Source organism: Puma concolor, chromosome D2, assembly GCF_028749965.1.
Source record: "Puma concolor isolate L17-30 chromosome D2, mPumCon1.1.hap2, whole genome shotgun sequence".
NCBI lineage: Eukaryota > Metazoa > Chordata > Mammalia > Carnivora > Felidae > Puma > Puma concolor.
The window spans coordinates 8,343,696-8,357,979 of NC_141677.1; the positions used below are offsets into that span (position 1 = coordinate 8,343,696).

The following is a 14,284-nucleotide window of genomic DNA, read 5'->3' on the forward strand; positions in this document are numbered from 1 at the left end:
TTTCTTTCTTTCTTTCTTTCTTTCTTTCTTTCTTTCTTTCTTTCTTTCCCTCTTTCTTTCTTTTTTTAGGACAGGAGAGGAAAGACATAAAAGGCAGACTATGTGGCACAGAGCTGTAAGACACATGTCCCCACGACAGAAATAAGGAAGGCAGAGATTCACTGAGGGGGGAATTTATGGACATTTATGGTCACATTATTCTGATTGGCTGAGAGAATCAGCAGGCTTCTGGCCAGGGTTCTTACTGTTCACGGAAATAAAAGCTCAGCCTGTTTGAAAATGAACTAAGTTTGTTTGTTCTTTTTCTTGATAGGAAGAGCTTATTATATAGTCAAGGCAGACTTATCTCTGCTAAGTAAAAATTTGGCCTCAGCTGTATATAACATTAAGGTAAATGGAAACTGGGTAGAAATGCATGTATTAATTTTTTATGACATGAGTTAGTTTGTTGATCTTCCTAGATTCCCCGCTTAATTCCGTAAAAGAGGCACCTGAATAATAATGCAACTGGCCAAAATGGTAGACTCAGCTAGTTTTTATCCGTATGAGATCAAACCCCTGGACTGATGTGATGGATGGTGTCTCTGAGCTGGCTGGTCCTTCGCCCCTTCCGAATGGTGCCGTTGACCTCACACGGGAGCTCGGGAGAAATACAGACTTTCACACGCCTCTTCAGCCCTTACTGAATCAGAGTCCAAATGTAATCCTATCAGCAGGTGAGTCACATCCATGCTCACGTTTGGAAAGGCTCCGAGTTAGAGCGTGGAGTTACGTCCACACAGGCTTAGTCGTGCTGTCCTTTATTTCAACCCGATCTGCAGAAGCCAAGAGCTATAATTTTTAGAAGGGAAAACGGATACAAGTCCAGCAAACCGTCTTGCTGGATAGAATTGTTAGCTCACGGCATTACGGTCCGAGTGAATAAAACCTGCAATTGAAGAAAATAAAACGCTGTGTGCGTGGCATGAATCAACAGGAAACCACGCGTTCGACAGAACAGCAACACGATCAGGTTTCATACTTCCTTAGGGAGTTTATGTCTCAGTCATAAGGCCATTGATGTATCTGTTTTGAAAAGGAAGTAGATTCAGCAGGGACTTCAGAAGTTAGTTCTCTGCCACCTAGAGCCATGCGAGTCTGGGCAAGTTGCTACAAGTTGCTCACCTGAAATGGGATGGTAACAGGACCCTGTTCGTGGCAGCAGCAGGTTTGGATGAGTGAACAGGTACGCAAAAAACACGCCAAGGTCCCTAGCACTATATAAGTATTAGATGCTGCTAGTCGCGATTCCTTATTTTTGTCTGATTGCACAATTCCTAGCTCCTTAAATAATTCCTCCCCTTACATTTTCCTGGCTTAAGTAAAAATAGCTTTGAAGAAAGATCGTAAAGAATTTTGGTAACCTCCTGGAATGAACTGGAGACTCCACGGGGATTTCAAAGCCAGCGCGGTGGGGAATATCTGTTTCATATCCTTCCTCAGCGTGGACGCTAGAAAAATCCATCTCGCTGTGATCAGGGAGCTGGGCTGACTGGCTGGAAGCATCTGGAAAGAAGCGTCTCAAGACGTGGGTCTGTGAAGGGCTGGTGAGGAGGGTTTGGGTGGTAAAAACACCTCTTCTAACCTCGAGTTCGAGGACGGTTACTATCGCCCGTGTTTCATGGAGCATCAGGGAGCGTTTCTGACCGCTGGAAAGTTCTGAAATGGAATGAGCCACCTCGGGAGGCAGTGAGAGGCAGCACAGGAAGGACTGCAGCCCAGGCCGGGGTTTCACTCCCCAGGCTGTCCTAGTGGGACTCAAGCGGGAAGGGCCAAGCTGGGGTCCCAAAGGTTTCTCCCGCTTTGAGACTCTGTGACCGCAGGTCAGAAGCTGTCAGGAATGCCCCGCCAAGGGCCTCAAGTTTAGATTCTTGACACTAGCCCCACATGAGACTCTACATTGCAGTTTTAAGTGTTAAAAGTATCAGTCTGCTGAATGGAAGCACTTAAGAGACCCCACAGTTTTTGCCAACCCACGTTGATATTTGTGCTGATTTTCTCCCAGCTTGAATGCACCAGGAGAACTTCCAAAGGAAGTACAGATGTGGCCCAACTTCTATGAGCCGGACCTCTCCTGAACTCTGACAGGTGTTTTTTTTTAATTAATTAATTTATTTATTTACTTATTTATTTTTAATGTTTATTTTTTGAGAGAAAGAGACAGAGCACAGAATTCAAAGCAGGCTCCAGGCTCGGGGCTGTCAGCACAGACCCCGATGCAGGGCTCGAACTCACAGACTGTGAGATCACGACCTGAGCTGAAGTCAGACGCCTAACCTGCTGAGCCACCCAGGCGCCTCAATAGGTCTTTTTCTAAGTGGACATTAAGTCTCTGGGGTACATTGTCCCCTCGATCCACACTTCTGCTTGGCCCCTTCAGCCTTTAATAAGAAATCCAATCCAACCAAATATATTGTGATGGTACACAAAGAGAGGACCCATCAAACAGGGCCCAACACAGAACATTTTTGGGGGGAAAAAAGAAACCTCACCAGACAGGTCTTTCCCCAAGTCAGTCCTCCTGATCCCGTGTTGACATTACCTCCCTGACTGCTGCCTTGACCCACCTCTACTTCCCCCAAAGATCCTCACCCTCCCTGGCAATCTCCCACCCCTTTCTTGTGCAAGGCCAGCGCCCCCCAAACCAGCAGACTCACACAAAGTCCCAAGTCTCCCAGAGAACCATCCTTCCTAGAGGGCGCTGTGTATAGGGGGGAAGGAGATGCTGAGAAATTTAAAACTATTTTAAATCATATAGCCATGCCTCACCCCCTTTTTGGGGTGTTTCTCCTTTACCATTTTGAACTATTTTATGATGATCATCTAGGCACGTCACAAAGATATTCGTTCTTTTCTTCACCAATACCTATCTGGTAGACTTGAGCCAGTAAATGACCCAGAGAGCACAGACTGGGGGCATGTGGCTTGCAGTGAGCTTCTGGAGAAAACCCTGGGCGTGTCTGAACGATCATATTTGTATGAAGAGAGGCAGAGAGAGATCGGCACCTCCTCTCCTTCAGGCCACACCTGACCAGAGACAATGACGGACGGTCATGGGAACTAAGAGTCTGATCCCATGATTCCATTTTAGTTCTTTTCCAGAAAAATGCAACCGAGCTATTTTCCCTGTGGAGAGGCTGAGCTGACAGGCTGTGGGCAATGCTGTGTTCTCTCACCTCGTGAGAAGGCAGGCAGTTCAGGAAATGAAAGGCACCGGGGCTGGGCACTGTGGGCGGGGACCCCATGTGTTTTCACCTATAAAACACATTGGTGACCCCGTAGGGTCTGAAGTGGACCATTTGCAAATTGCAAAAATTAAATTAAATTAAATTATACAATGCGAGACCAACTCCCAGGCAAATCATAACAATTCAAAGGGCTTATGTTTAAAGTGAGATGGAGACAGAGAGGGGTTAAATATTATGCAAAGCTTCTCGTAGCTAGCGAGGTAATGAGGATTTAAATCCACGGGCCCAACCTTGTCACGAGTCTATTAGTGAACTAGTGCTGCCTTCTGGGGAAAACCTTCCACTTATCCCTTCTGTGGAAGAGACCTGTGCTCTGGACCCACCTCCAACCACCCCCCCCACCCCCCCACCCCCATCCCCACCCCGGGCTCTGTGGGACTCACTTTCCACCTCCCCCAACCATTGTCTCCCTTAAGCTGACTCTCAGCCTGTTCTTTTTTATCATTATTATTTTTTTATTTTTTAATGTTTCTTTGTATTTGAGAGAGACAGACGGACGGAGAGAGACAGGGGGAGGGGCAGAGACAGACGGAGACAGACTCCGAAGGAGGCTCCAGGCTGGGAGCTGTCAGCATAGAGCCCGATGTGGGGCTCGAACTCACCAACTGTGAGATCACGACCTGAGCCGAAGTCGGACGCTTAACCCACTGAGCCACCCAGGTGCCCCTGACTCAGCCTGTTCTAACAGGGAAAGGCAGGTGCCTGGCAGAGGGTCCCCCCCCCAGTGTAATGACAGCACCCCTTCCAGTCTCCTGGGGAGGGTCTGGGCGTCAGACCAGAAAGACTGGTCTTTCTCCGGCAGTCACCTGAGGGCTGGCAGGAAGGCCAAAGTGGACAGAAGTCACCTCTGCACAATAAGTCAGCTTCTCCAGAAGCCTGTTGGCCTTTCCACCCGCGGGCTGGGAAACAATTCCTAGTGGTATGCAGGCGAATATTTTGTTTCAATAGTTGTATATTTGTTTTTATGGATGCCCTCTGTGTTTGGTAAGGAATGTTGATTTTCCATTTATGGCTATATGACAATATAATTTTTTGTTTTAAAAATAAAGTCATCTTAGGAACCAAGCAAGTTGATTTAAAAATACAGAAAGTTAAATAAAAGTACAAGTGAGCCACACAAATGGCAAAAGGGGCACTGAGGCTGGAGGAGCGTTGTCTTAATCTAAGCCTTATCTCCTCCCCCACCCCCGCCCCCGCCCCAGCCCCCACCCCCAATGGACACCTCTTGGGAAGCAGCCCCTATTTTCCCATGGGCCAGTTTTGGACAGCAGGAGGTGATCACACTTCTCATGCGTGCTTGGAGGGCGCACCACAGGCGGCCGGACGCAGCAGGGAAGGGCCACTCAATGGCATCATGATCCCAGGCGTACGGAGGACCTGTTTCTCCCATCACTGGTTGCCCACGTGTTCCCTGCAATCTGGCCCGCACACTCTTAACGTTCCTTAATCCACCGTCTTCAGGTTCTTGCCCAGGAAGTAGGCTAGTAAAGCACTTTTCACACTGGGAGAACCTGGGAGCTTGAATAACGAGCTCCACGCCTCCGTGGCCGAGCTTTCCAGCTCCGGGCCGTCGGGCTCCTAGCGCCTTTCCCTGGGCAGCACCTTCAGGCACGGGAACGCATTCATACAGGAAGTGGTGTAGGAAAGGAGCTGCAAGCCCTGTAGCTTGTCTGGCTTCCCATCTGAACTTTGACCCCAAATCAGCAACCCGCCTCTGGAAGGCCCCACATTCACGAAGAGCAAGGGAGCAGTGCGAAAGCATTCACTGGTATTCTTGGAATGCGCCTGGTGCTTGGCGATTGTCTTTTCTTTAACCCTGTAAGACCTAATACGTTGTCAGGGAGATGAAAATGTCTAGGTGATGAGGCTCGCAGACTGCCTGTCTAAACCGAAGCGCTCTCTCCTCCCTCTTCCCTCTCCCAAGAACCGAAATATGTTTCCATTAATTGATAGAAACAACATTCAAGTTCATCACTTCACTGGTGTGGTATTTGGCGCCCTCTAGTGGTAGGAAACGCTTCCGTCATACGTAATGTCTCCCGATCTTGAAGCCATCTGGACTGCTCAGGCAAACATCCCCTACGTGAAGCTGAAAATGTAACAGTTAATTTGTAACAACTAATTTTGGTACCAGAGGACTTTTGAGGCTGATGAGAAGCTCTGACGAGATATCATTCAGGATTCTTTTAGTTGCAAGAATCTGGCTTAAGCAAACACTGAGAATGTACCGAGTTTGGTAACTGGGTGGTGCAAGGTTCCGGATCGGGACCAAATCAATCCAGGATTCAGCGACACTACCAGTCTCTGCCTCTCAGCGTGGTTTCTGCTCAGCAGGAGCGGACTGTTCCTTCAGCCCTGGCGGGTCCACAAGCTCTCTCAACAGCCACATGCGTTCTGCATTTCACGTCTTCCCACTTCAAATCCAGTGGAAAAGAGAAAGTGTGTCCTACTGTTTCCAGCAAAGGTCACAAGGTTTATGACCTTCGACACAAGGTTTATCTGGTATATGCCTGAATTTCTATTATTGAGATTGTTATTTTCCCTTGAAGGCTTGGAGGCCCTTAGGAACGTGTTGTTAAAAATAAAAATAACTTGTAGAAATGTCCAAACTGTTTTCCCTAGGACGCCAACGTATTCATGAGGTGTTCACTCCATACGTGGTCTTGAAAGGATCCCATAAAGAAGACACACGAGCGTGGGCCACAGTGTATATCATACCCCCTTGCAGACAGTCACAATGCATATTAGCCTATGAAAGGCTCCGAGAAGTCTCAGATTAAAAGACCTGTTTACATTTTTTAAATCTAGAACATTCTAAAATCGTTTGGCCCCTCACGAAACACCCGTCTCCCCACCAAATACCTATTACCATCTCACGGAACCTGAGGGTAATTGGGGGAGTGGGGGACAGCAGGAGCAGGGCCCAGGAGCAAAAATATCTAAGCTAATTCTTGGCTCTGCTATTGATTAACCAACTTTGCCAATGTTGCTTAACCGTTTTTGGCTACAGTTCTTTATGTGTCAAGTCAGCTTAATAATCACCCACCTTGCTGGGCTAAAATAGTAAGTACCACGTCAGTAGGAACCATTTGTGAAAGTTGCTGGCTCATCAGTCACACTCAGGAGATGTTGATGTTGTCATGGCCTCTCTCTCTCTCTCTCCTTCCTCTTGCCTCATTCCTTCCTTCTTCTTATGGTTTTTTTTTTTTTTTATTTCAGTGAACTTTTTTTTAAAGAATGGTTTTAAATGTATAGAAAAGTTGCAAAGATAATACGCACAGTCCCCGTGTGATACCCCACACGCCCATTTACTTCTTTTGTGTCTGTTCTGGGGGGGAACAGTGGCACTTGAAGGGCGCTGGCCAGCCAGTCTTCACAGGGCTCGCTGACAACCTTCTGGAAGGTGAGGCAGAATCAAACCAACACCTACAAGTCAGGGCCTTAAGTGCAGGCTGAACCACAAAGTGAGCGAAGGCGTCCAGGAGGGCCACCTGCCCCAGGCTTTGGGGGCCTGAATAGTCTTCCAGAAGAAAATGTCTACAAAGACGAAGCCGGCCAAGGGGAAGGAAGCAGAAAGGGGGGCGGGGGCGGGGGAGACTGAGGCTCAGAACTCCATGAAGGGTGGGAAGAAATGCTGAGTACTTCACTCGAGCCCCGCCTGGGAACCGCTTTCAGATTCACACTCCCAACGACGTCATACAAACTTCCCTTCTGTAAAATTCTTGCAAAATACTCTCTGACCAGACAGATCAATTTCTCCAAAACAGTAAAGACTTTGAACTGTGTTAACGCCATCACTAAAGAACTGCAATTTTAAAGAGAGAGAGAGAGAGAGAATTGGCCAGGAAATGATGAGTAACACGGAGGGGAAGTCCTCGTGAACACGAAATGCTGCTGGAGCTGCGTGATGTGTCCTAACCCGTTAGCTTTGTCCTCTCCTTGAACGATAAAGGCGAATCCCCAGGGCACAACATCTGAACCCTTTGCGGGACAGCTGTCACCGGGTACCGCAGTCAGGGGCTCTCGGGAGCCTCGATCGCAGCCACCGCCCGCGAGCGGAGGGAGGCCGGGTCTTCGTCGGACGTTCCCAGCCACCGGCCGAGGCTCCGGGTCGCAGCAGGACGGCCAGCCGGCCCCCGGGTCCTCACCTGAAACCCCGCCCGCCGGCCGCTCGCGGAAACGCCTCCGCGCGGGGAATGCCCGTCTGTGCACCCGAGCCTGACCGCTCCCTGCGCCCCGCGCGGCGCCTCGCCCCGTCTCCCCCTGCCCCGGGCGCTCCCCGGCCGGGCTTCCCCCTGCGCCCCGGCCCCGGGACGGTCTCGGAGAGCCGCGGCGGGGCGCGCGCAGGTGCTGGGAGACTTCCGGGACGCGGGGAGCGCGGTCGGGGCGGGCCGGGCGGGGAGCTCCTTCGCGGGCTGGCGGGGCCCGGGGAGGGGCCAGGCGGCGGTCACTCCTCCCGGGCCCCGGGGCGGCGGCGCTGGCGCTCGAGGAGGCTCTGGCGGGCCGGCGGGGCGCTCCGCAGCCATGAAGGGGTCCTGGGCCGTCCGTTGGCTGGTGAGTCCGCGGCCCTGGGGCGCACGGCGGGGGCGGCGCGTTGCGGGGTGAGGGGGGCTCTCCGGGATCTGAGAGCCGCCCCCTCCCCGGGGATGGGGGACAAGGTGGGGCGGGGGGTGGGGGGTGTTCGGGATCGGTGCTGCGCGTCCGCCTCCGGGACGGGGGGCTGTGCGCGCGGGGCCCGGCGACTGACCCCGCGCGCTCCGCGGCCGCTCCGGGATTTGGGGCAGAAAGCGGCCTCCGGGCGGTGGGGGACCTCGGGCTGGGGTTTCCCGAGCCGTTTCTGGCTCGGGAAAGTGATTTTGGGGCTGAATGCGCCTCTGGAGGCTTGTGACTTTCTTATCAGGGGACAGAAAAGGAAACTGGTTTTATTTCCCTTCCGGGAATCCCTCTCCTTAAGACTGTAAGTCACCGTCTCAGGTTTGTGTTCTCTTTCGTCTCGTTTCTTTTTGTCCTTCCTTTTCTTCTCGAAACCTGGCTGAGCTGGCGCCCCTGCCGCTTCTGTCTCTCCCCGCGCCCGGGGCGGGAGGTGGGACCTGATCCCAGCGCGCCCGCACCCGGGCGCTCGACCTTGGCCTCGAATCCCGGGCAGCAGGGAGAGTCCCCAAGCTCAGAAGTGCCAGCCTGGTGGCCCGTCGAAGGGACTTGGATCATTTGAGCTCCATGGGAGTCCACGGATTCTCGTCCTATCGGGACCCACCCAAGCTCCCAGCGCCGTGATGGGGCCGCTTATAAATGCCACCCCAGTCCAAGCTCACCGCGGGTGCGCGCCGCGGAAGATGCCTTCAGCTCCATTTCACAGATGGCGACATGGAGGCCAGAAAGCTCACGTAAATGCACCCGAGATCGCACAGCGCCTGTAAGGGGCAGAGCTGGGCCTTGATTTAGACCTAGGTCCAAAGCCCAGGTAACTTGTTGCTGAGACCTGGTTTCCAGACCACACCAAAAGTTGAAAGGGAAGGGGCAGGGATGTCTGGAACCATCTTAAGGTATGGGGGAGGGGGGGGCGGGAGGGAGAAACCAACAACAACAACTCACTGGGCCTTTCGGAAGTAATGCGCAATATTTGGCTTCCTTTAGGAGCTCTCGTAGAGAAGATGTAAGATTCAAAATTGATTTGTACAAATCAGACTACACTCTCTTCTTCCTATCCTTAACCACTGCTTTATCGCAGGGCCGGTTGCTTTTGCAAAATCTCTCCCAGTTCTTGGGACAGCAGCACTAGTGAGTGTAGCAAAGTTATCCAAACCCAGAAGGGCTTCGTTTTTTCACTTGTATACTATTGCATCTTTTCCAGAAGTTTTTGCTTTTCTGAAAGAATGCACACACAAATAATGTGTGTGTATACCTATTATGATGATATCTGTAATGTTACATATTTGTTTATTATAGTTACATATAATATATGGCCTAGCAGATTAAGAAGTTTCAGGTTTATTCAATAAAATTTGTAAGTGCAGACCAATAAAGAAAAAAATCTGGCACAACCCCATCACGTAGGCAATCACCATCTATATTTTGTGGTGTGCATTCCGTTTCGCCCCTCCAACGTGGCTCGTGAATTTAATTACACAGAATCCCGCCTCGTGCCCACTGCTCGCCCAAGAGCACACCTGTATTCTTCAAGATGTTTCCACGCTGTCTGTCGTGTCACCTCCTGTGTTTCCAGCAAATGCTGGCTTTTGTGCCTTTGCAGGTAGCAGTGCTGACTTACTAGTAACAAGAATGAGAAAATGGCGGGAGGAGTGGAACCCAGAAGCAGATGTTTAACCTTGGCAATGGGCTTGCCTCATGCATTCTTCCCCTCGGTTTTTTCCAGTCTTCTAGTCTCTGTTGCTGCCCGTGGTCCAGGGATGCGCCCACCTCTTACCTCCGCACGTCCCTCTCTCCCTTCTTGGAGCCTTCTCTCCTCCAGCTTCTCGCCGCTGCTTCTGTGGCACCTACAAGAAATAAGTTTGAAATCCCCAAACAATTCACGAGTGTCTAAAGGAGACCGGAAAAGAGTCAGACCTCATGTAGAAATGTGTCTGAGAAAGAGCTGTGGGGACATCTTGCTTGGTTCCTTCCTTTCTTCTTTTCTTTTCTATTCTATTCTTTTTCTTTTTTCTTTTTTCTTTTTTTTTAGCACGTGGCTCGGGTAGGTTTTATCTTGTACTGTTGAGGTCTGTGGTCAGGCAAGTACTAGGTACACAGTTTTTTCTACATTTCTTAGAGCAGTTGTCTTAAAATGATGGCCAAGAGAAACGAGAGGGCATTTGAAAAGAAACCAGTGTATTTATAAGCGATCATATGGAAGATTTTTGGTGGAAGAATTAAGAACGATTGCTTAATTTATAATTTAGTCATTTTCCTTTAAACCAACCTAAGAAACATGAAATGAGTTGTAGTGTGTGTTTTTTTTTAATTTTTAAATTTTATTATTTTTTTATTTTAGAGAGAGACAGTATGTGAGCAGGGGAGAGGGGTAAAGGGAGAGGCAGAGAGAGAGAGGGAATCCCAAGCAGTCTCCACACTGTCAGCACAGAGCCCCAGGAGGGACTCCATCCCACAACCCTAGGATCATGACCTCAGCCAAAATTAAGAGTCAGCTGCTCAACCTACTGAGCCACCTAGGCGCCCCCTTTTGGTATTTTTAATTGAATTTAGTTTAGTTCATTATTTTATTATTTTTAACTTTTTAATGTTTATTTACTTTGAGAGAGAGAGAGAAAGAGTGTGACCAGGGGAGGGGTAGAGAGCGAGAAATCCCAAGCAGGCTCCCCACTGCCAGCGTAGAGCCCACTGTAGGGCTCGATCTCACCAACTGTGAGATCATGACCTGAGCCAAAATCAAGAGTCAGACGCTTAATGCACTGAACCGCCCAGGCATCCCTATTTTATTTTTTTGACACAGTGTGTTTTTTAATGGGTTTTACTTCTCTCACAATGGACTTAAAAATTTTTAGAATGAAACGAAATTACGAAATGTAATTTAAAACAATAACCACCGGGATGTAAAAACACAGACTTCTAAACGATGGCAAGATTGGGAGGCAGAAATGAAATTGCTACACGGAGCCCATCAGGGCCCCAGTCTTAGCTCCAGTTAGATCAACAAGTGTCCCCTCCTCCCTCTCTGACACACAGTTAACCACCCCTAGTGGCAAATTAGAGTTTAAAACTTTAGAAAACTAAATTTTAGTTCTTGCCCTAAGTTTAGAGGGGGAAAGGTAAAAAGAGTAAGAAGCAAAGAGGACCCAGGATTTGGATGTAAGTCTCTTTGGGATACTAGACAAGTAATTTATTTCTAAATAGCTCTTAGAATAGAACTGTCAGGATTTTGAAAAAAATCTCTCGGAAGGCTAGCGAAGCCAGATGACTCCAGTTATTACAACTAGCAGTTAGAGAAAATAAACAACACTGAAGGGATGTCTAAAAACCTGAATAAGGAAATCCCCCAGTTGAAAACCCCTAGTGAATGAAGTGCCTTTTGGCAAATCATCTTGGTCCCAAAAGTCCCTCGTGAGCACATGTTTTGTAATAGGTACTAAAGACCGTTGCCTTAGGATGAAAAATCATAAAAGGGCATATTTAAAAAGTGGACCCATAAGATGAAAAGCAAGGCGAAACCAAATTTAGGACAGTGAATCTCTTTCTTCCTTTTAAGTCAGTATAGGGAGAGAAACTGACTATGATGTGAAACAAAAAGTAATTCTTGAGAAAATAAAGCCGCATATTTTTTTTAATTTTTTTTCTTTAACATTTATTTATTTTTGAGACAGAGAGAGACAGAGCATGAACAGGGGAGGGGCAGAGAGAGAGGGAGACACAGAATCTGAAACAGGCTCCAGGCTCTGAGCTGTCAGCACAGAGCCCGATGCGGGGCTCGAACTCACGGACCGTGAGATCGTGACCTGAGCCGAAGTCGGACGCTTAACCGACCGAGCCACCCAGGCGCCCCATTTTTTCACCACCAAATACAAGCAGTTTTTATTTTATTTATGGCCTCTTGGTTTCATCTACACTTGCACATAATTACATGTTTCCTCAGTGGTGTTTATAGTCTGCTTTCTGTCCCTTCTTGGGTACACAGTTTTTATCTTTTAATTTGTATTGAATGTGTTTACAGAGAGGGCATTTATTCAGTGCACTTGGATTTCTATAATGCTCATCACTTACTATTTTATTTATTACCTTGTAATAATTTCTTATTATAAAGAAAACATTTCTAATTGTACTGGGATCGATCTCTATATGTCTTATCACCAAAAAAATTATTTGCAAACCACTGTCAGGACCTTAGTGTATTTAGTACTATATTCCTTTTGCTGTCTGTGTGTATCTTTTCCCAAATGTGGGGAAATGGCATTTAACTACCTCAAAAGTCCTTTTCATTTCCGGAAGGCCCTTGCTTTGAAAAAGAAAAACAAAGTGCCTTTAGCTTCCTAACACCAACTAAGTGTCTTCAGCTCAGTCCTGAACAGGAACAAAACTCAATGCACTTGCGCCCTTTTCTTTCCTTTGAAGTGAGATGGAAACCGTAAAGCTCTAATTAGGAAGAAACTGATCGTGGTAGCATCGGTAACCCCACCTTCCCCCGAAGGAATGAGCTCCTTCTTGCCTTTGATCTGTTCCCTTCTTGTTCTGGAATGAACTTCTGTGCAAACTACGATCTTTGCACCACCGCAGCCGTCTGTGGGCGTTTAGAAACAGCCGTCTATGTTGGACAACTGGCCCGAGTTCCACCAGGTGTGAGGATGATAGGGAATTTAGCATGGACTTGGGCATTTGGAGCAAGACCAGCCTTAAAAATGAGCAAATCTGACTACAGGTCAATGGGCAGACACGCTGAGCCCAGCAAGGCAAGCGCGCCTCCTGTGGGTTTTGTTAAACTGTGAGCTGGGATAAACTTGCAACATTGGAATAAACTTGGCCATGGAGTCATTAATGACAGGCTGTCCCCTGGTCAAGTCGTGCAAGATTCCAGATGTATTCACCTCTGTGCTCTGGGAGGCTGTAAAAATACAAGGTGTGGGAAACATGGATGCTTTTGATTTCTGAGGGCAGAGATCTTGGAAGAGAGAGACAGAGACAGACAGACAGAGAGAGAGAATATGTACTTAGAGCGTGTGGTTTATGCTCTTGCCCCGTGCTGATGATTGAGCTTTGGTTTTTTGCCATCCTCACAAGGAATCCGTGATCAAAGTGGACTGTTTTTTCATATGGATGTCTTAGTAGATTTAGGCCACTGTCCCAGACTGGTTTTTTGTTGTTTTTCTTTTTTTGTCCACATGGGATTGACACACACAGTATATGTATATGTCAGTATGTAATTTTTTTTTTGACACAGAGAGAGGGTGCATGGGAGGGGCAGAGAGAGAGAGAGAGGAAGAAGGAATCTTAAGAAGGTTCCACACTCAGCATGGACCCTGTTTCAGGGTTCGGTCCCACGACGCTGGGATCATAACCTGAGCCGAAATCAAGAGTGAGAGGCTTAACTGATTGAGCCACCCAGGCGTCCCTGTAGGAACGTATTTTTAAGTATTAGTTGCTACCTAAATGGTGGAGGATTTGGGTTTCTCTTGAAAAGTGGGAGACCGGGGCGCCTGGGTGGCGCAGTCGGTTAAGCGTCCGACTTCAGCCGGGTCACGATCTCGCGGTCCGTGAGTTCGAGCCCCGCGTCGGGCTCTGGGCTGATGGCCCGGAGCCTGGAGCCTGTTTCCGATTCTGTGTCTCCCTCTCTCTCTGCCCCTCCCCCGTTCATGCTCTGTCTCTCTCTGTCCCAAAAATAAATAAACGTTGGGGAAAAAAAATTAAAAAAAAGAAGAAAAGTGGGAGACCTAGGCCCACATGCCCCGCTCCCCTCCCCATTGCCCGTCTCGTACTCTCGTGCCCCCCCTGTGGCCCCCTGGGCATTTAAGGACTCCAGGCTCTTGTTTAGAATTTTGTAGCCCTCCCATTATGTGTTTCCTCCATCAAAGGTGACTTCCCTTCCTTCCGGCCTATTTTTGGAAGGGTGATTGTTTCTCTGGGAGAAGTCAACTTCTGGTCTGCAAGGGCAGAACGCGGCCTGTTGGTCTGGAAAGCTCTCAACTTGTCACTTGTAAACGTCATGGCTGGCTCCCCTCAGATCTTCCTCTAGGAGGACAGCCATGGTGAACATCCACGGGACTGAGAACTTGCTGAAGGTGGCCATAGGGAGGGCCTCGTCCTCAGAGACTCTGATTCTTTAGGTCCGTGGCGGGACCCGCACGTTATTATTATTTTTTTTTTTTTAATTTTTTTTTTAACGTTTGTTTATTTTTGGGACAGAGAGAGACAGAGCATGAACGGGGGAGGGGCAGAGAGAGAGGGAGACACAGAATCGGAAGCAGGCTCCAGGCTCTGAGCCGTCAGCCCAGAGCCCGACGCGGGGCTCGAACTCACGGACCGCGAGATCGTGACCTGAGCCGAAGTCGGACGCC

General features: G+C 48.9%; 1 protein-coding gene across 1 annotated transcript in view; it reads left to right on the forward strand.

Moving 5' to 3' along the window:
- Nucleotides 1-7,117: 7,117 nt before the first annotated feature.
- FAS (Fas cell surface death receptor) overlaps nucleotides 7,118-14,284 on the forward strand; it is a 29,686-nt gene continuing 22,519 nt past the window's right edge. The window contains exon 1 of the mRNA XM_086679550.1: nucleotides 7,118-7,841. Within this exon, the coding sequence (XP_086535676.1) occupies nucleotides 7,812-7,841 (30 nt within the window). The 5' untranslated portion in view covers nucleotides 7,118-7,811. The remainder of the gene's footprint in view (nucleotides 7,842-14,284) is intronic.